At 51.4% G+C, this 21,852-nt stretch overlaps 1 protein-coding gene across 2 annotated transcripts in view; it reads right to left on the reverse strand.

Moving 5' to 3' along the window:
• PBX1 (PBX homeobox 1) overlaps positions 1-19,162 on the reverse strand; it is a 133,400-nt gene extending 114,238 nt beyond the window's left edge. Inside the window, exons 1-2 of one of the 2 annotated variants that reach the window (XM_080407428.1) lie at positions 18,621-19,162; positions 15,974-16,047 (exon numbers count right to left, since the gene is read on the reverse strand). In XM_080407428.1, coding sequence (XP_080263554.1) covers positions 15,974-16,047; positions 18,621-18,811 — 265 coding nt within the window. In that variant the 5' untranslated portion in view covers positions 18,812-19,162. The remainder of the gene's footprint in view (positions 1-15,973; positions 16,048-18,620) is intronic. The other variant, XM_080407430.1, reaches the window with a different exon arrangement.
• Between the last annotated feature and the right edge of the window lie 2,690 nt (positions 19,163-21,852).

Consider the following 21,852-nt stretch of genomic DNA (forward strand, 5'->3'; position numbering starts at 1 on the left):
GCCAGGGCAGGGGACAGGGACTCAACCTGCCTTGGGGTGACCTGGTCACCCCAGCTCCCTGCTCAGTCCTAGGACTCACTGAGCAATTTGGTTTCTCCTCTACCAGCAGAGCAGACCACATTGCTCTTGCTTTGTTTAAACCATGAGCAGACTCTCTCCACATGCAAACTGAAGCCAGGAGATCTGCCTCTCAACCACAGCCTCCGGGGCACTTCCCAGGGTTTAAGGACCAAATGTAAATGCTCCTTTGAAAGTCTTTACCTGGCAGCAGTGTTTCTCCTCCCTATCCAATTGCACACCTGTGCCTCAACAGCCAGGCACAGAGCTGGTCTACACAAGGGACATTCATATCTCCCTCCAACAGGGTGGCTCCAAGCAGGCAAAGCCCCCAGCCCTGCCTTGCACCACATCCCTGGAGCTTGCTTCAGGGGCTTAAAACAGGTAACACACTATGGGAGGCTGCAGCCACTTGCCTGTACCAGCACGATGCCCTTAGGAGACCACGGGAAGGGTCCTCGCTTTCCAGAGACAGACATGAGGCACTCGGTGCCTCACGAGAAGATCTAGGACTGAAACAAAGCTCTGGCCCTGCACATCTCTGCGGGATCACCTCTTGGGGAGCAGCCCTGAGCCAAGGGTCACCATACATTTCATGGAGACCTCCTCTCTCTGGAGGCTTGAGAACCTTACCCTCCACAGCCTCTGCCAAAATTGGCACTACAGCCAATCTAGCTTCCATGAAAGCCCCCCAAAAATCTCTGCCATCAGGTGCTGCCATCCCTTCCTCATCTGGGACTACCAGACATTCCAGTTGTCATTATTTTTCATTAAAAAAAAGAAAGAAGGTGAACAGTGGGGAGGACATCTGGAAGAGGGATAAATACCCATCAGGAGTCATCCCAATTCTGACAGCTGAATGAGTTAGACAAGTGCTAACGAACAAACAAGCTAAATTGCTCCTCTCCCTTCCTGACAGGCTGAACCAAGTCTCCTGAGCAGCCCAAATGCCAGCTCAGGAAACAGCCACTTCCCAGCTTTTGGTAGCAGCGAGAAGCCCAACCCAGACAACTGCCCAGCTACACCAGCCTGCAGGGAGGCCTCCAACATTGAACCCCACTCCCCTGCACCCTTGGTGGGGTACCCTCACCACCCAGAGGGGAGCCCTGAAGCTGGGTGAGATAGAAGACCAAGACCAGACCAGGTCACCTTTCTCGGTGAGACAGAAGACCAAGCCAGGGAAATTCAGCCTTTACAAACAGATGGGGACCAGGACCACGCACCCCCTTTTCCCCACAGGGAAGCCTCCTGTTCCAGCAGAGAGGTGATGCAGGCAGACCAGCAGCCTCCACCCCTCCGATCCATGAGGGCCTGTAGCCCCTTCCTTCCCGTGCTCCCGACGGGAGGCACACCCAGTGCTAAACACTGAGGCTAACTCCATCCGGTCCTTCTTCCCAACATTTATTGTCACTAAACATTTATCTGGTTTCTGCCAAAAAAAAAAAAAAAAAAGCCAACCAACAATCATGTTGTACCTCCCCTCTGCTGTTCAAAGTAAAAGCAGCTCTGCTCTTTATCCAGGGAGGGGAAGAAGAGTTTAAAGATGAGACCCCCCATGTACCCAGCACTGCTCCGTTCCTCCTCCTCCAAGGACTTTCACACAGCCCTGTCCCGTCAGCCTGTCTGCGGCATTTGATTCCTGTCTGTCACTAAGTGATGAGGACAAAGGGTGAGGAGTCAGGAAAAGGTCTGAGCTACTTTGTTCATCGTCTGGATACGAACTTTGGATGAACTCCGTGGGGAAAGAGAAAAGCCGCATGGAGCAGGACGCACGGTGCATAGCACTCTCTCTCTTCAAAAAAAAAACAAAAACGGGGGAGGCTTGAACAAGGGAAAGGGGTGGGAGGGAAAGGGAGAGAAGAGCATTCCCCATCCCCATGGCGGCAGGCAGTCCTGAGAGCTCCCTGCTCGGAGGAGACAGAAGGATATTCAAACCGCCTTCCCAGGAGGCATGTTCAATAAAGCAGGATGCCAACGCAGCCTTTTCTCAAACAAATCTGTTAGCGGCGGGCCAGGGGCCAGCCACAAGGGCTTGCTTTTTAAAGCAACCAAATGGGAATTTCCTAATAAAATAATATTTTTTTTAAAAAAGCCCCACCATGGCACGGTTAAAGGGAAGCTTGCTGACAGCAACTTATGCACAGACCTCTCTGGAATCGCGGGAAGATGAAATACAGTGCAGGACAGGGAGCTTTGGGATGTAACCACAGCCAGGGTGCCAAAGCACCCATGTGCTCCCCTGGCACCCAACTCCATGAGCTGGGGAGACGACTGTCCACTGTATGGTTACATACCAGGGCAAAGGTTTACAGCCATGATTTCTGCTGTGCTGAACAAGGGAGGAGGCTCGCCCTGCACTGCAAGGGAGGCAATTTCCCTCATGCTGACCTGGAAAAGCCACCACAGGGAACGCTCAGCTCCTTTGCTTCACTCTGCTTTTCAGTGCAAAGCTAAACCACTTTGCAACTGGAAAGCCCTGTGGTAGCCTTCCTCCTCCCGGGCAAAGTCTCCTGGGCACCAAAGTCATCACAAACTTTCTTCTGAATGGCTTTTGCCAAGCAGCTAAGATGCCCACACTGGGATCAGATACAGCCTCCATCGAGGATTATCGGCAAAGCCTACATGCAAGATGTGCCAAGCCACACAGGAGTGATTGCAATTGTACGTGCAGTTCTGCAGCATTCACAAGAGAGCTGCTGAGCACTGGAGGTGAAGGGTGCCCAGAGAAATCACCCCACCACACTGCACCAGCATCACCCACTCAACACAGGAGGGGTCCAACAGCCCCACAGGCTGGCTGGGAATACAGTTCTGGCTCTGTCACCTTGAAAGTCTCTGCCTGAGCCATGAGTAGTTGGACATCCATGGGGTCTGGAGCTGGAAATCCAAAGGTACTGAAGTCTGTTCACCACCAGCCTTCCCAGCACACCCCAGCAGAGTGGCTGCACTTACTTTCCAGGATGTGGAATCCTACATAGAAGAGATTAAGTGGGTTGCAAAACCCAGGAGGAGCACCTGAAAGCAATCCACCAGAACACGCCGGAGGTTACCTCAGATCCCTTGTCTCTCTACTAGCCACCAGTAAACAGAAAAACAACTCTGCATGAGAAAGCTCTGCCTGGGACACCACCACAACGGACCTGCAGGCTGCAGCAGCCCAGCTGCAAAAGGCACTGGCAAGACCTCCCTGACTAGGCACACAGCAGCAGGCAGGGCACATGCTGCCCTTCAAGGTGGGAGAAGCTTCATCCTTTGCATGGTGCCCAGTGCAGGAGACAGAGCTGCAGAGGTGCTCACAGGAACTGCTAATCCCAGCTCCAGCCTGGCCTCTCTGCCTGGGAAGATGCTTACTTACCACGAGGACTGCTGGAAGTGCTGAAGGGATCAAAGGCTTTGCTCCATTGACCTACAGCTACATATGGTCCCAGCCATTCCAAGATCCCCCTGCTGTGCACCAAGACAATGACCAGGGCAAAAAGAAGGAGGAAGGGGAAGGAAGCACATTTCTGCAGGGAAACAACTTGTTCGTGGAGGCCAGGAACACAGGGTCCTCCCTTGTAGTCACCAGCCACCACCACATCCTGGAGGAGCACATGTTAGGAGGTAACTCAAGCATCTAGGAGATGCTGCCCAACATCTCCAACAGAGAAACTTTGATCTCCTCCAAGCACATCTAGTCCCTGGGGACCACCTCTAAAACACACAACAGAGCGTGCAAGGACAAACAGACTCCTTAGAGAAAACCTCAGCCTACCTGGAGGAGTTTGTTCCACCACTCACTCCAGAAAGTCCAAAAAGTTCCTCTGGCAGCAGGAGGGACTCAGCCCCCGCAGCCCAGGCAAGGCAGCCTGGCTTGAGGTGACAAGATCCTGACAGGGAGAATCAGACAGAAGGGGAAAATACTGAACAAGATGTTGGCTGGATTGGCCAGTAATCCCATTTGTGGAAGGTAGGAGCTCAAGGAGGAGATGCTAGTGCTGCTGGATCCAGGGCTGTTTTGAGAACAGCAAGAAAGAGGAACAGAGGGAAAGAGAAGAGGCTGGGGGAAGAAAAGGTAAAAGAAAACAAATCTGCTTTATTATTGCCTGAAAAGCAAGGAGAATGATTAAAGCAAACAGCCCCCCTGCCCCTTCCAAAGGGCTGTCTCGCCTGCTTCATAAATCTGATTCCCATTTGTCTCTAAATGGTTCTCATTTGTTCTTCATTTAGGTCTCCTCCACACTCCTCACCAAGCCTAAGAGAGCCCTCCAGAAAGCCACAGGGACAGGCTTCCCCCAGGAGCCTGCAAGGGCAGTCGCTGACCAGGGTCAGACGCAGCACCAGTGTCTGCACAGTGGGAGGAGATGTGGCAATAGGAAGGCAGCTGGCTGCTGACTATGTGCAATGGGTAAGGGGCTGAGAAGATCCTTGGAAAGAGCTGCCCAAGGGAGGAGACCATCACTACCCAAGGGTGGCGATGGGAGCCTGGCCACCTCTTGGGTAGCAGAACCAGCATCCCTGAAGGGTGAAGCAAGAGCAATAAACAAACAAAAAAAAAAGCCAAAGGGACTGAGAAGAGGGGATGCAGCATGAACCAAGTCCCACTACACAAGCAGTTTCCCTCTTCATTAGCTGACAGCCCTCTGATTAAACAGGAGCTTAAAAATTATCCTAATGGAGCTCCTTTCAAACACAAACCGCAGGGACCTCTCCTAATTGCGCAGCTCCTTTCTCAGTCACAGCCTACGTACGACGAAGCAGGTTCATCCACCGCCCTTGCCCGCAGCTGCGTGTCTCGGCACACAGCGCCGGCATGCTCCACCAGCCGTGCCCGCAGCTCCCGGCCGGGTGTTCGGGCTGGAAGCACCGTGCCATCACAGCCCTCCCAGCGCTCCACTTCTGCCCCAGCCCCCGGGTTGTTAGCCCCCGAGCACCCAGCTAGTCAGGCATGCTGCCTTTGACGAAGCATGTTTCCAAGGCCTAAACCAAACATGGCAGAAAAAGGGAAATAAAAATCTGTCCTTTCACCCAGGTGGGCTTTGCCACTTACCTCAGGAGCATGGCAAGAAAGGGGACTTCCCCTGCTACCACCCTTAGCTGTGTCTTATCTCCTTCCATATTGCTTGTGGGTTTTCCACAGCAAACAATCCCTCTTTGCCCTTGGGATAGTCTCCCTAAACCTCCAGCCAGGCCACTGCACTGCTGCATGCGTCCTTTTACTCCCAAGAGCCCACAGGTCAGGGCCCCATAGCGTTCTAAACCTGGACGCAGAAGAGCCATTTCTAAGGAGAAATCCCACCCCAGGGCTGCATGCCTCCCAGGCACACTCTGCAAGCCTACGCAAATGGAAACAGAGCCCCTTTGCCACAACCCAAACCAACCAAGCACCCACTGCCCAACTGGTCCATCCACCACCAGAGGAAGCTGAGCACAGTCTGAGCTTTCCATAGCCGGGGCCAACCCTGCATCCACCTAATATCAGAGCAGGGTCCAGATGGTGACACAGGTGCCATCACATTACGTAGCATCATTTCCCCCCTCCTGCTTGCTGCCTAGGTAGAGGACACAGTACCCATCAGCTGCTCTCCCTGCTTCCTCCTGCCCATAAGGAAAGCAGAGACCCCTGACCTTCTCCGCCGCATCCCCCCAGCCCCTCCACAGCTTAAGCAGCCCAGGTGTGCAAATGTTACCCAATGCCCTCACCAGGCAGAAAGTAAATTCCACCGAACGGGGGAAATGCCAGCCGCAGTCAGACACCAGGATGTGCAAATAGCAGCCGGGGACCTTCGGGAGAGGAACAGCCCAGGCCCAGGCGCTCCTACTGATAATCCTTCTCAGGACGCCCCCTCCAGAAGCTCCTGTAGCAGAGGAAGGATGCTAATTTGACTATTTAAGGGAGCACACGCACAAAAAAATAAATTAAATGTTTGCTATTGCGCTAAATGACCTTTTCAGCCACATGGGGACAGAATTGCACCGGGGCTTTGGAGCGAGCTATAGCGGGTGCTGCTCGCTCCCTGCTCCCATGCTCAATGCTTTCTGCATCCGGATGCATTTAAGGGGTCCGTGCCCCCCAGCTGTCTCTGCTCACCCAGCAACAGAGCTGAGAAAGAGCCTCTTCGGAAAAATCTGCATGAACGAGGGATGAAGAAGCGGTCTGCTAAGAGCTTGCTGAGCAAAGCGCTTCAGACCGCTTCATTTCACATCGCCGAAAGCGTAAATCAGGGAATTGTTCTTCAGGTTTTTCTCCATTAGCAAAGTATATTGCAACTCCCCACCACCAATACCGATCAACACTCACATCTGCTGAGCAGATCTAACAGCCAGGACCTTTCAGGGTAATAATACATTCACCGAAAACACCATTCCTGCCACCTGCTCCCCCCAGCCACACAACTGCACCGGGAGCAGGGCCGCGGCAGGCACACGCACAGCATAACGCGGCAGCCAGAAGCTTCACAAATTCCTATCAGAAATAAATAGGTGACCCCTTGCAAAACAAGGGTCATAAACCCTTCAAAACACCACCTTCGCCAGCTGTGGTGGAGCATGCCCCACCACCTCCAACTTTCCTACACAAGACCAAGAATCCTTCTGGAAAGCACAAGCTTCACCGAACATACAGGGGAGGCCACATCCTGCGCTATGAAGTCAGGGCTGATGGCTGCAACTCCTTCCAACTCATTCCTTTTACCCTGTGAACCATGCCTTTTGACTAGAGAATTGCAATAATCGTATTACTGCAAATTATTGCAATAGGACTACTGCAAATTACTAAAATAGTGCCACTGCAATAATAATTTTGCATACAAAAAAAAAGACTAAGTTAAAATACTTGCAACCTTTTAAAATTAAGAGACTTAAGAGCCAAAAGCCAAATTTCAAATCTTAAAGCAGGAGGCAGATCCATCCAGAGGCTGCAGTTACTGTACCATTCTTAGTGTTTCATGAGAAAATCACTGCGGGGGGGGGGGGGGGGGGGGGGGGGGGAGGAAAAAAAAAAAATGTGTGTAAACAAGCAAAGGTACACCCACCAGCAGCTTGGGTTTTGAAACATTAATGTTGAAATTAGAAAGGCACATTTGGAGAGTTACAGGCAGATTCACTTTCATTTTGGCTCCAGCCTTGTAAATATCGAATGTCAAAGGAAACAATCGCACTGAATTAAGAGAAAAATCCCTGTGCTGCAACGACGTGTCCAGGATCAGGACCGGTGGAGTTGGGAAAGGATCAGCGACCAGCAACGAATACTTCACAACTGGAAGAGTATTTTTGCCAGTTAACCTGCCACTGCTAATTCTGCTAATCGACATCACTCTGGAATTTGAAAATGTTATCCAACCAGGAGAGAAACTCGATTTTCCTCTTCTGATAACAAGGACAGGCAGGCCAGCCAGGCTGGGCCAAACGTGGCGTTGCAAAATGCTGCCTGTGAAACCGAAAATGGGACATGGAAATGATGAACTGAGTTTCTGGACTTGCACTCAGGCGAGAAACAAAAATCCAGCCACCAGCATTTAGATGGGCTGATCCCCCTTGCAAAGGCAGCTCCGCTCGTTTTTCACCAAGGCTGCAGTAAAATGGCAAAGTTATCATTTTAGATTAGAGTGGTTCCTCACAGCACTGGCTGTTCTGAGGGTTTTCAATTTATCAGTATATTTAAAAAAAAAAAAAGAAAGAAAGAAAGAAAAAAGGAAAAGAGGGTGAGAAACAGCCCCATCAGGTTAGGGCAAGCAAAAAAGCTATTTTGGGTAAGGCTTCTCCTATAAATAAAAGGCTGGGCAGGGAGAGGACTGTGACAACACGCTGCTTGCTCAAGGTGTCAGAGGGGATTTCTATTATCTGTGCTGGTGACCTCCCCAAAACACCGAGAAGCAGTGACAGCACACCGTTCCTCAGCGGGCACAGCAGCCTGGTAAGGCAGCTTCCCCCGGCAGCCATCCCCTCCATCGGGCTGCCGGTTCTCCTGCCACCTCTCCTTTGCCACCAGGAAAAGGAACCAGTAAAGGTGGCTTTCTGTTCCAGATTTTAAAAAAAAAAAAAAAAAAAAAAAAAAAAAATATACAGGCGCAGGGCTCACAAGCCCAAGAGATTTAATTCTTCAGGGATTTTTTTATTTTATATTTTTTTCTAAGCAACACAGTTGCAAACCAATACTTCCAGCCCAACCAATCCCCCAACACCGGGAAACAGCATCACCCAAGTCCCTCCCCAGCCCCACCGCTGGCCTGACAACACCACGCTTTAATGTATTCAGCCCACAGCCTCCTCAGGTCACAGCTTTCTGTAATTTATCCCTATACTGCCCGCCACCTTGTGCTATTTAAGTCACCAGGGGATGCAACACCTCCAAGAGAGTTTTCAGCAGAAGCTGCCGACCACCCAGCCTGCAAAACCATTGTTATTGGTTTCAAATGGGGTTCCCAGCAGAAGCTCCCCAAAGGTGACATGGCAAGAAGAGGGATTTCATGGAAAAAAACCCCGACATCGATGCCTCTGGAGCATACTGGGGAGGTGATGGTCTGCAAAGCACCATGCAGCAACTACAAACAGCCAGTGCACCCAAAAATCTGGGATGCTTGCACAGCCCAGGCTCTGTTGGAGGGTACAGCCTTGGCACCCAGTACCCACTGGCAGCACTGGGGTGCCACAAATGACACTAGGCTGGCAGTCCAGGGGCCAGGCACTGTTCACAAACAGCTTCTCTCACCACAGGGAACACTTACCAGTCCAACTGGACCGGGATCATCTCTAGATGGATGTTTGGGGAAAGCAAAGGATGCAGATTGAGGCTGGTTTATTAGATTATGGACAGCCCCATGCAAATAGGGCCATATTGATCCGGTCTGCAAACACCTGGCTGGGAATACAAGCAGCCCCTGAGTATACAGAAGCTGCTGGAGATTATTAACCAGATCCATTGCTGTAAATCACATTACCTCCTTCCAAACCCCAACCCAGCACCGAGTCCTGCCTGTGCTAGGCGCTGTACAGCACACATCCTTGCAGCACAAAGAAGCATCACTTCTCCCTGCCCGGCACTGAAAAGCCCAAAGCTTGAGCCCAAAAGCTTGGAGCCTGGCAGAGGCCATCCTGCTCTGGGGTCCATGAAAGCCAGGGCTGCGCAGCCCACCTCCCCCACAGCAACTCCCAAAACAAAGCAAAGAACAGCACATGTTACCAGGAGGGTGAAACTCACAGTATGTATAGGAAAACTGCCATGAGAATGCAAGACTTGAATAAATAAATGAAAAAAAATAAATCAGAAAGGTAGAAAAAAAGAAAATATCACATCTTCAGACACAAACTCACCCCCTGTTCCCACTGGGTACCTGGCATTTTGCACCTGCTGCAAACCACCCCTCTAGTGCACAGAGCAAATAGGACAGGCTCTGCTGCCTCCCAAAGCACCCCAACTCCAAGCACAGGAAGGGGAAAAAACCAGTAGTAAAATGTTTCACCGCAGATTTCCAAGAGATCACGAAACCCTTTGCAGAGCTTCATTAGCAGAGAAGGCAGCAGCTGCTGGATTAAAGGAGGAACCGGGGAATGAGGTGCTGAACCAAAAGCAGAGGAGGAATCCCATATTCCTCCCTTTTCCCTGCCAGAATCCCCAGCTCTGATTCAGCAGAAGCACCACCAGCAGCATAGCCTGGTGTGTCTTGCTGCAAACAAAATCATTTACGTTTAAACCACCACCCTACTACCCTAAAGAACTGCTGCATGCAGTAATTTCCTTGTGACCAGGGTGAGGGGGGGGAAACCATGATGAAATTGTCTCAGAGTTTCTCTGCGTGTTGTTTACAGCCACTGCCCTCAAACCCAGGGCCAGCACGCAGCGCGCGAGCCTGCTAAAAGGAATAAATCTAGCATTTGAGATCATTTAGAAAAGCCCTGCTCCCAGACAGTCAGCGCTCCGAGGGGGAAATCCCTTTGCAGGTCTCAAATAAGGGAACTTGAACCATTTTTCCCTGGAGAAATTTAGGCCTGAAAGATCTTCCGAGTTTCTCGTTTGGAGCTACAAGACCCAATAAAAAGATCTCTTTCCCTGAGCTCACCCACACCGCTCTGACTGCTGCCAAGACTGTGCAGAGGCGAGGGGAGATGGACTGGGCAGAAACCCGTGGCAGCGCGGAAGACACCTAACGTTCACGTTAAGAGGATGCTCTGGTTAGCTGTTATTTATGTATGCATCTGGTTAAAACAGATATTTTTCCAGCGTGCATTAATGGAACACAAAGATTCCTTCTCCTCTGCGCCTTGTCAGCAGGCAGCATCTGAAGAGCAAGCTGCCGGCACAGCACCTTCCCAGCACCCTCCTTCCCCAGACACATGCATCCAACAGCCACTGCCACCCAATACCTGGGGAGGCTAGTGCAAGCAAAGGCTAGGAGACTGGGGAGCATGGGATTGAGGGCCAAGGGACAAGCTCATCCACCCCCCAGGAGCAAACAGATGAGGCAGGGAGCAACGGGACCCAAAAGACCCTCCAAGAGCATCGTCCCAGTCTGCTGCAATTACAGCAAAGTTTGCTCGACATCAGGCACCCACAAAAAAAACAAGCCTGAAAACAAAACCAAACAGGTTTCTTCCTGTACTCCTGAATTGTAGTGAGTCCCTCAGGAGCGGTGAGGCTGTGCCAGAGCTGGGCCTGGTTTCTCTGCTTTGCCGGCAGGGCTGAGGGGGAGGAGGTGGGAGGAAGAGCCCGCTGGCCGCCCCGTGCTTCCCACCTCCTTCCCTGGAGGATTGCAGGAGGCCAATTTTGATTAAACTAATTAAGCCTGCTCCGTTCAAAGAGCTCCAACCACATGCTACCAGGGGAGAGGAAGAAAATATAAAATTAAAAGGGAAAAAAAGAGAATTCTCCCTGCAAGCATGCTCCTCTAAAGCTACCCATCCCAAGCGTATCCCAGATGGACAACATCATGCTGGAAGAGGAAAGCCCAGAAAAAGAACTCGCTGCAGTGACACAGGTCCAACCTTGAAGACGCTGCTCATTCCAGCCACCAGGACCCTACTGGGGCACATCCCCCTTCCCATCAGGGTGACTGGTATCCATCCCTCCCAGCCAGTCCCCAGAGGTGGCCGCTCCTCCTGCAGTGATACAGCCCTCCACCAAGCCAAGGTCTCTCAGACGCTGCTTTCCCTCCCAAACCATCCTCATCTTCCAGCACCTTGCATGTTCCCTTCCCTCCTTTCTCTTGAAGACATCAGGTTTCTGGAAGCAATTTGTGAGCTGCCAAGAGGCTTCCTCGGGCAGTGCTGGCCGGCAGGAAGCCCTCTCCTCTCCCACAAGGTTTCACTTCCCACCAGGGCAGCGGCACTACGGACCCCACAGACCATGCCCCTACAGACAGCCTGCCCAGCTGGGAGAGAGAACCATCACTTTTGCCTTCAAAGCCTCTCAACTGGAGGAGAAAAAAAAATATTAATAACAAATATCAAAGCAAAGGCTTCCTCCCCTTTGATGGGCAGAAGGGAGAGCAGCCGGGTGAAGGGTGGACCCACCAAGAGCAGAGCAGGGACCCAGATGCTCTGGGGCTGGAGCACCAGCACTTTCATTACGAGCTTTTGCAGAAGCAGAATGAAGCCTTAGGTGCAAGAATTACACTGCGATTCAAAGCGGGATGTTTTAACTCTCCCCTGCACCTTGAGAAACCTCAGTGGAAATGCAGGATAACAAGGCAGGCAGGGTCTGAAACGGGAGGGGGGGCGGGGGGAGGGAGGAAAGCAAGCTGCCCCATTCAGCCCTGAGAAAAACTTCATCCGAGGGGCCTCGGGCTTGACAGCATATCCCACTTCCAGCTCTGCCCCATATCCCAAAAACACTACCACTGCACGCACTGCAGCTGCCTCTCTTCTCCCCATGCTGCTCTTGGTGGGGCTTGAGTTGGGAGCAGGGGGAGAGAAGGGAGGGAGAAAGAAAGAAACCCCGTATCGTAATTGCTATATGAAAGAGAAATAGCAGGCAAGAATAATAAGGGAGGTGTCAGAAGTGAAATACAGTAACAGACATTAGAAAAAAAAAAAAGACTACAGTTCTGCAATGGGGGTGTTAATTGAACACAGAGCTGGAGAGAACAAAGGGGTGTTAAGGAAGAAAAGAAGGGGGGGAAAAAATCCTACCTCCTTCAAAGATCTGATTTGAGTTAAGTTTGGTGAAGATAATGCACAGGGAAAGGTAGCTAAGAGGCACCTTATATAGCTATTATGTTCTAAAATTAAAAAAAAAAAAACCACACACACAAACCCATTATTCAACAACAATTGCACAGCTAATCAGTGCTGTCTATAAATATTCCACTTCGTAAATTCCCCCCGTTGGTGGCATGTACATTTTTCTTTTAAACTTAAAATTCTTTCAACACAGAAGGGTGAGGGGGGTTAAGGAAAAAAAAAAATAATCAGGGGATTTGAAATACAAAGTCAGGGTCTTTTTAAGAACTAGAATTTGCCTGATGCCCTCACCTCCCCCAAAAGAGCAGAGAAAGTGAAACGATGGGAAAAGCTCTTAAGGAGGAGGAATCAGATTAAATGGTCATATATCCTGCGCTCAGCCTCTCCCCACCGGTCCCTGCCGAACGAGATGGGAGTTGGGAAAGGCTCATAGCTGAAATAGATGCTGCTGCATTTTGACAGCAGATATTTTCCAGTTTGCCATCCAAGGACCCCACGTCTGCGTACGCCTTGCCTGATTCTTCTGCTTAGCTATTCAGCTCATGCAGAGAACAGCTTAAAAAAAAAAAAAAAAAAAACACAACATACCAAAAAGAGGAAAAAAACACAAGAGAGGAGGGAGGCCGTAAAGACAGAGTACCTACCCCTGCCTTCAAACTTTTTATAAATCAGCAATACGATTTCCGATTTCAATCCCTATTGACAGAGGAATCAATTGTATTTAGGACAACAATGCCTCCCATTTCCATAATTATTATTCCAAAAAGCCAGCCAGCCATTTGAAGGCAGTCCTGCCCCTTCCTTCGCAACAAAGCGACCAACAGCAAGTGAAAACACACCAAATGAACGTCGACAACTTATACGCATATTTCAGCGGCAATTTCCACACACCCCCCTCACATGCTCCCACTCAGAGCAAACCTCTCAACTTTTGTTACTTTTAAACAGTCATCACCCCAAAAGCAACAATCTCCATGCCGCAGACAAAAGACAACCCACTGAGCTTTTTTCCAGGTTTTGTTGGTTGTTGGTAATTTTTTTTTTCTTAAAGTATTTATAAATGCTTTAAAAGAACTGAAGAGCCCAAATGCAAAAGGCAACTCTTCAGCCAATACAGACGACCTCTTTGTCTAAAAACTTTATGGACACTTCGGGTTTGCTCAAGACAACGTTAACGCTATGAAATATTAGCCATAATGTTGCGAGAGACTGTGGTAAAGTCTCCGTAAGGCTCTGGAGTCACTTAAATCAGGCAGCGGGGTAACTGAACGCACATTTCTGCACATCATAACGCCGGGGGGAAGATGTACGCACGCACTTTCAAACACCCACCAGTGACCACAAACAATCACCAGGATTTCAAACACGACACATGCAAAAATCTGGGAAGCAAAATGGAAAGTGGGAAGAGAGAAGCTGGCTCAACTTTCATGCCGCTGCCCACAAGGAAGGAGCGAGCAAACAGAAGCAGGCAGTACCCTCAGCCCCAGAAAAAAACAAGACCAACTTCCTCCTAGCATTGGGCCCACAAAGCAATAATTAAAAAAAAACAACAATCAAAACCAAACCATCTGGCTGCTTGCTTCTTTACAAACCCTGACTTTTGGGGACCCAGATGGGGGAGAGGGGAGGAGGTCTTTGAATTTACAAATTAAAGAATTCACCATAAACATATTAAGGGCAGATAAACAATGCTCCAAAAGTCATCTCAGTTCAACCTCTTCAGATACCTCTACACAACTCCTCCATGGCCAAGTAACCCAGGCACAACAGCAAAAAATAAAAATAAAAGAAAAAAGTGTAGAGACAACCCCAGTTCACACCTGAATATCCTTTATTTCCAGCAGCACACTTTGCCCTATACCACCTCTCGATTTTCCTCAGCAGACAGGAATTATCCTACCCAGCCACTGTGGGATACGTACAGCTCCCCAACCCTCCCCAGCTCACCAGGACCCCAGAGCATCCCTGAGGTCACCTGAATTTCCCATCAGGTTTGGTCCTAGCAGATTCCCAGTCTGTCCCCTAACTTTGCAACTGCATTAATAGAAAAGCTGAGGTGGGATTCGTCAGTTACCCTGCCAAAAAGTACCCCTGCACTGGCAGCATACGGAGCATCACATACATGTGGAGAAAAGGCAGACAAACATTTTCTTTGGCTCATGCGACACAAAAGAAGAGGGAAGAGAGGAGACACCGAGTTCCTTTCTTTTTTTAGGGTGGCACACAGGGGAACGCTATAAAATCCATAAAATTCACCTCCAGGCAGACTCCCTCACGTTACATCATATGAACTGTACAGGGGTTCCCATACTGAACCTACTAGCTTAATATTATGGGAACTCCATAAGAAAAGACTCCTCGGAAAGGTCAGACCCAGCCACGCAGCCATGAGGACTTCAGAGAGCCGAATGCCATCGGTAGGAGCTTTGTCTGGGCTACACTCTGCACAAACAACGTTTAACAAAAGGTCCCCCTTAGTCATCTTATATATATTGCAAGAGTCAAGTAATTGTATTTTCAATCAGCTGCTCACGCTAGGAGGTTTTATATATATATTTAAGAAAGAAAAAAAATAAGACTTGCGATTCAGGCTCCTGAAAGCTGTTCCTCTTTTATGTGTAACTATCAATGTATATCAGCTAGGTGTGCAATCATATTTATTGTCACTTTCATTCATGTCATGCCCTTGCTTATATGGCTCAGATATGAATTACTGACTGTTACAGTCCTTGTTGTAAAAGGAGGGGGGGGAAAGAAGTCAAGTACTTCACAGCAAGCTGAAACAAGGCAGCTAGATCGGCATGGAAAAACCCGCCGATCAACTCTGGTCGGCTCAGAAAACCAACAGCAGAGATGAACACACACACACCCCCCCGCCCCACCAAATTTCCATCATTCCTCCCATTTTTTTAATTAAAAATAAGAGATTCTGACAAATACATAAATAAGTGGTGCATGTTGTTAAATGCCCTTCCCTGAGCATCTGTTGTTTAAGATCACCCTTGATTGATGACTGCTATTTTTTAATTGTTGCTTTTAAAATTTAAATGCCCCCCTGGGATGTGTTATAAGTGTGTTAGTACATGGTAGGAGGTCTGGAAAGTGGGAAACAGCAGAACCAACGCTCTCATGCCATTAGCTTCTTTAGAAGCCTGAGAACACCCCATGCCATAAAACAACAGTACCCTAAAGTAACTAACAATCTAATATATTGCTTTCACTAAAGGCAACTGACAACTCCCTCTTACATGAGCTAGCCAGGATATGACTGGCAGACAAGAGCATTTTAACCCTTTTTTTAAAAAAAAAAAAAAACAAAACCACAACTAAGAAACCTTTACGTTTACCTGAACAGTAACAGCAATCAGACTGCACAATTTTATTTTGTCAGGTTTTTTCCCCCGCTACTCTGTACTCAGATTTTATTTAATAATAATAATAAAAAAAAAAGCAGTGCCATGTCTTAAAGAAGAAACTATAGCAAGAGACAAATTGTGAGGGTTTTGATCTTTTTCTTGTCCCCAGAAAAAGCAATAAATAAAAAGAGGCTATACAATAGAAATTAAACCACAATATTTTCCCTTCCAGACACAAACTGCATCGTGCAAGTCCACAGCCAGAAGCATTAAATACCAGCGAGTTATTTCTCCCCACTTAAATACTGCTATGGGGGGGAGGGGGCCACAAACTTGGTGGTATAAAACCCTCAAAGAGCAAAATGAAAAATAACACAGAACCAACAGCACTGATTTCCTACCTGTTTTTTCTTTGATTTCACACAAGACATTAAAAAGGGCTGGCTTCATCCTGTGGCAGTTTAAAGCATGTTTCCTGGAGAGAAAAGAAGAGAGGGGCGAGTGAGGTTAGGATGTCACCATGAAGAACAACTTTCCAAATTCTTGCTGGCTGGCACGTGCGTGCCGGAGGTGGAGGGGACACGTTTGAGCCCCCTCAGCCCCACCACTACCTCTGCCATGACTTGAGCGCCAGTGCTGCAAACAGCCACCTATCTAAGGCAGAGGAGATGAATTATACCAATTTAGGAATGGCTTGAAAATCACCTTTGCCACCGAGCGTCTCCCACCGCCGGTGCAAGCCCGGCGATGCACCAAGCCGACACCAGCAGCTTTTGGGAGCCAAGCTTGGTTCAACTGTCTTACTCAATACAGAGCAAGCACTGGGCTCTTGCCATCCCCCACCTCTGATATTAAAGCTAGCCATGTGCTTTATTAGGCTCACCCTGCAAGGTAGAAGGGAATTAAACCCCCCCCCCCCTTGCCCCAGCGGTGGAAAAATCCTCTGCTTAAGAGCTGTCAATTCGGAGAATTTCATCGCCCAACTTCGAGTGCGGAGATACACATGCATGTATGGCGAGAGAAACCCATTTCCCTGCCTCCACACTACTTACATCCAGCTTATTCACAGGTGTTACAATTTAATTCTTTACAATTGGGACAGTAAACACATTTAAAAACACAGCCAGCTGCTTCTGGGAAGGGGAGGGCACGCTATTCAACGCCTTGCTTTTTGGCTGCTGTTATTTCAGAGCTGACCGTTCTCTGTAGGTTCTGAGGAAAGAGTTTGGGGGCAGGGGAGTGGGGGTAGTTTTAATCGGTTGGTTTTAAAAACCCACCGCGTGCCCACTGAGGCAAAGAAACTGTATGATTTTATCTTTTTCTCTTAAGCCATACAATCATTTAGCCAAGGGTTTAGTTGTATAAAGGGCTGTTGCTATCAGGCGCCTGTTACAGGATTTCTGTTTACCAACCGAAATTACACACGAAAGACGATGTGAACATCTGGCAAACATTCACACTACTTACCCCACACCACCCACAACATGTTAAAAAGATTTATATATCTGATGAAGTCTCTCAAAGGTATATACCCTTGCAGAACCACAGCGTCCCCTTATCAGCACACCCAGATGGGTGCAGACATTTGGGTATACACAAATCACGTACATATGCTGGAGGAGCCCCCTTACTAATAATATTGGCACTTTGCATCTTCCCAAAACTTCATTTAAAAAAAAAAAAAAAAAAAAAAAAAAGAGGCAGCAAAACAACAGTAGGATGGATGGAAGAAATGCAAAACTAAACATCACTGATAAATACGGTGTGTTTGGCAGCTCAGCATTAAAAACAGTAATAAAAAATATATTTAAAAAGTACTGCGAGGAAGCAGCTGAAATAGTCCAGCAAGGCAAACCCATAAAGCCTTCTCCCAGCTCTGTTCTGCTTTGGCTTTGTTGATTTGATTAACTATACTAAATTATGCAGGCAGGAACACACAAAATTCCTGCAACTTTCCGAAGGAAGATCCCTTCGCTGCCCCGGGTCTGGCCGGGGAGAAAGTGCCTGATTTCCTCCTCCTCCTAACAGCTACTCTGCCCCTGCAAGAACGTAAGAAAATTAGTAAGATCAGCCCAGCAACGAGGCTTTTCAGTAAGCAGGGGCTTTATACAAGCTGGGGAGGCGGTGAGGATGTAAGCTGAGGTTTGGGGGCTACTTTTATCCTTCTGGAAGTTCTTCCTAAAAGAGTTGTGGGGCCGTGCGATGCGTTTTTCCAGGAACAATGTATTCTAGCAATCTGCTCCAGCTCGGGGCATGAATGCCAGGGGGAAGGACACCGTACCTAGCAGCTCTGCAGCCCAGAAGAAATTTCAAGTGTACCCCAGGCAATTCAGGGCAACTTTATTTTGCTTGTTTGTTTTATTCCTTCAACTATGCCTTCGATTTGGGGATTTGTTATTTTTTCCTCCCTCTCTTAACTTTTGCGAGCGCCTTGAAGGTACGTATTTAGGTTTGCACTCCCTGAAGCCGGGGACAATTCGGTTACCGGCTTTTACAGCGGTGTTTTTTGTTTTTTAAATACCTCTGCCATTAACAAGAAAAAAAAATTGAAGGGAAGCTTCTATGTGCATCCTCCAAGGGCAAAAACACGGCCTGAAAAATAACAACACCACTACAGGGCCCTAAAAAAGAACATTATTAACGCCCCTATCAACAAAAAATAAATAATATAGAGCAGTACTTTGTGCCTCTTTCGGAGGAGCCCAACGCAGAGCCCTGCTGCAACACCCGCCTCCCTCCGGAATCCACCCCCACCCCAAAAAGGCTGAGGACCCCGGGCCGCTGCCCAGCCGAGCCCCACTTCGGGACCCCCCGTGGGGAAGGAGCTGGGGGATGGGGTGGGCTGAGACCCCCAGGAACCACCATCAAGTTGGGAAGGGGGTGGGGGGATAAGCTGTGCCCTTTTTTTCCCGCCCCGCCACGTCCCGGCAGCAGGGACCCCCCGTCCCCCCGCGCCGGGCGCTGCCCCCGCCGGACAACAAAGGCCGGGCCGTGCGCGGGGGAAACTTCCCGGCACCTGCCCCCGCCGGGCCGGGCCGCCGCTCTCACCTGGCCTGCGCCTCGTCCAAACTCTGGTCCGTGATGGTCATGATCTGCTGTAAGATGTCTCCGATGTCCTGCTTCCTGCCTGCCTCCCCCTCCGCCCCGCCTGGTCCATCCTGCATGTGCTGGGACAGGCCCGGGTGCCCCGGCATCCCCACCCCGCTGTGCGTGTGCATCAGCCGCGGCTGGTCATCCATCGCCGGCCGCCGGCCCCCGCTCCGCCGCCGCCTCCTGCCCTGGCTGCCGGGAGCGGCGCGGCTGGGCTGGCCGCCTGGCTCCTCGCTTTCTTTTCTTGCTCGCTTTCTTCTTCTTCTTTCCTTCCCCCCCCCCCCCTCCTCCTCCTCCTCCTCCCCAGCCTCTTCCTCTTCGCTTTTTATTTATCCTTCACGCTGGCGCCCGGCTCCGCGGCGGAGAGGAAGAGGAGGAGGAGGAGGGAAAAAATGAGGGAGAAAAAAAAGAGAGAGGAGAGGGGAAAGAAAGGGGGGAAAAATCCCTTTGGCTGCTGGAGGAGGAGAAGGAGGAGGAGGGAGGAGGGAGGGAAGGAGGAGGGAGGGAGAAGGGGGGGTTCCGGGGAAGGGAGGGGAAACGGCGGCGACTCCAAAAGCAGGGCAGCGCAGCCCCGCGCCCGGGGAGGCAGCGGGCCGGCCGGCGGGGGCAGGGGCTGCGCCCGGGGAGAAGGCGGCGGCGGCAGCGGCAACGGCCGCGGCGGGGCGGAGCGGGGCGGCCGCCCGCGATGGCAGCGCCGGGGCTGCCGGGGCTGGAGAGCGGCGGAGCCCCCGCGCTCCGGGGGAGGGCTTCAAACTTTCCCCCACCCTCGGGCCGGGCTCGGGGCTGGCTGGCAGCCCGCTCCGCTCTGCGGCCGGCAGCGGGGCCCCCCCTCTGCCGGGCCTGCGCGCACCGCTCCCGGCCCTCGCCGCCTGCTTTTGTTCGGCTCCGGACTCCTCAAACTGGCACGGAGGAGCCCGGGGGGCGGGGGGAGGAAGGGGCAGCGGCGCCTCCCCGCCCCCCCGGCCCCATTGGCGGCGGCGGCGGGAAGACCGGCCCCCCCGGGCCGCCCCGCCTCCGCCGCGGCCGCCCGTCAATCTCCGGGTTCAGAGGTGGGCCGGGGGCCGCGCCCCGCCCGCGCCTTAAAGCGGCCTCGGCCGCTGGCGACAGGGACAGGGGTGGGTGCGGCGCGATGGCCTGTCCGGGCACGGCCTGCAGGCCCCTCGCAGCCCGTCTCAGCGGCCGCCATGCGCCGCTCGGCGGGTCTGTCGTCGGCCCCGGCCCGCCTCCCTTCAGTGCTGTGCCCCTCAGCCTTCCCGCCGCCCCTCAGGCTCTCCTCAGCGCCCACCCCCAGCTCAGCTCACCTCAGCGACACCCGCCAGCTCCTCCTTAGCCCCCCCCAGCTCTCCTCAGCGCCCCCTCACACACCCCAGCTCTCCTCAGCGCCCCTCTCCAGCTACCTCTCAGCCCCCCCGCGCTCCTCAGTGCCTCCCCCCCGCCCCAGCGGTCCCCAGCGCCCCCTCAGGCCCTCCTCAGCTTCCCCCGCCAGCTCTCTTCAGGTTCTCAGCCTCCCTCCTCGGCTCCCACCCAGCTCCCCTCAGTCTGCCTCCCTCCGGCCTTCCCTGAGCCCTGCTGTACCCCACCTCCCCTCAGCCTCCCCGCGGCCAGCCCTCCCTGCTCCCCACAGCCCCCCTACGCCTCTCAGGCCGCCTCTGTGCCACCGCCGGCCACCTGGCTCTGGCTCCTCATGCAGTCCCCACATCAGCCCCACGCCCCGGGTGGCAGCAGGGCTCCCTCTCCGCTGTATCCCCCAGGGAGCTCCCTCCACTCACCTCAGCCGTCGCTGTCCTTGTGCTGTATCTCACTTTCCTCTCCCCCGGCCCACGCAGGGCCTCCCCACGGACATGGTGCAGGCCGGCTGTGCCATGTCCCACACCTGATGGCCCCACACCTGCCTGAGCGGGGCAGGGGAAGCCAGCAGAGGCTCCAAGGCCACCACGACTGCCATGCCAGCCCATGTGTCACAGCACCCTCTGCGTTCCCCAGGATCTGAGACTGTCCTGTGGCCCAAAAGGACCTTGTAGGCACGAAGCTGATAAGCAGGGATGGCCCTGGGGCCAGGCTTGCCTGCAAATTTATATTCAAAAATGAATACATTGTTATGGTGATACAAGGATTTCTTGCGTGGGAGGTTATTTCCTCAGATTGTCCCCTTCTCAGGTCTGAGGGTTGCCGGCTCCAGGCCCCTCATAACACAGGGGAAGACCAGTCCTGGTTCCTGACCTCAGCTGAGACTGGGGAAAGAGCCATCAGGTTGATTGGAAAGAAAAGAAAATACAGAAGGCAACTGTTTTGCTTCCACTCTTCCTTTTTAATGAAACACTTTCCAGTGTTTTAAGCAACACATGACTTTTCGTTTTGAAATTTCCTTTTGAACCATTAAAATGTTTTAAAGTGGTTGAAGGCGAAGTGAGATGTTTTGATTTTTGTCGCTATGAAATGTTTCACTCAACACATTCTTTGTGTTTCTTGATTTGCCAAAATTTTTCAAAGGTTTCTGCTTTCTCGCCCAAGACGTATCTATATATTTTTTACTGTTTTGAAAAGAAGGGAAAAAAAAACGGGAGAAAAAATACCCTTTATCTCCACAGCTCCACAGGAAGCGAAACTTTATCCAAGAAACAAAGGGCCAAGGGACTCCTCTCCAAAGGTCCAAACTTTCAGACACTTAGTCATCCCTTCACTTGCGTGCTCGTACACCAAGTCTAGACATATGCTCTTTCAAACTCTGGCAGGGACTCTCACATCCCCAGAGGTCACTCCAGGGTCTTTCAGGTTTGATTTTGAGCAGCTCTGAGGAGAGGCAGCACCGCAGAGCTGAACGTGCACAGCAGAAAAGGGAGCAGTGGCCACCGGGGGGGACAGACAGGGACACTGGGGACCATGAGACTGACCCTGCAGACTCCCGCATTCCAGATCCTTCCCCCAAGTCACAACACGGTGCCTCAGCCCATCAGGTAGACACAAGAGAGCTGGAGCCAGAAGATCCTTCGGGAAGCCGGCACGTGTTGGGTACGAGGCACGCGTGGGGTGAGGCGGGTTGTCCGCGGGGTCGGTGACCCCAGGCAGCCCCATGGCATCTCGTGGGGAGAGGGGCAGAGCGACCCGAGCCGCTCTGAGGGAAGCATCCCAGCATGGGGCCTTGGGGGAGCCATGGGGCCAATGCAAAGTGGCCAGGACTCTGCCTCTGCTG

The sequence above is a fragment of the Falco punctatus genome (genome assembly GCF_963210335.1).
Source record: "Falco punctatus genome assembly, chromosome: 11".
NCBI lineage: Eukaryota > Metazoa > Chordata > Aves > Falconiformes > Falconidae > Falco > Falco punctatus.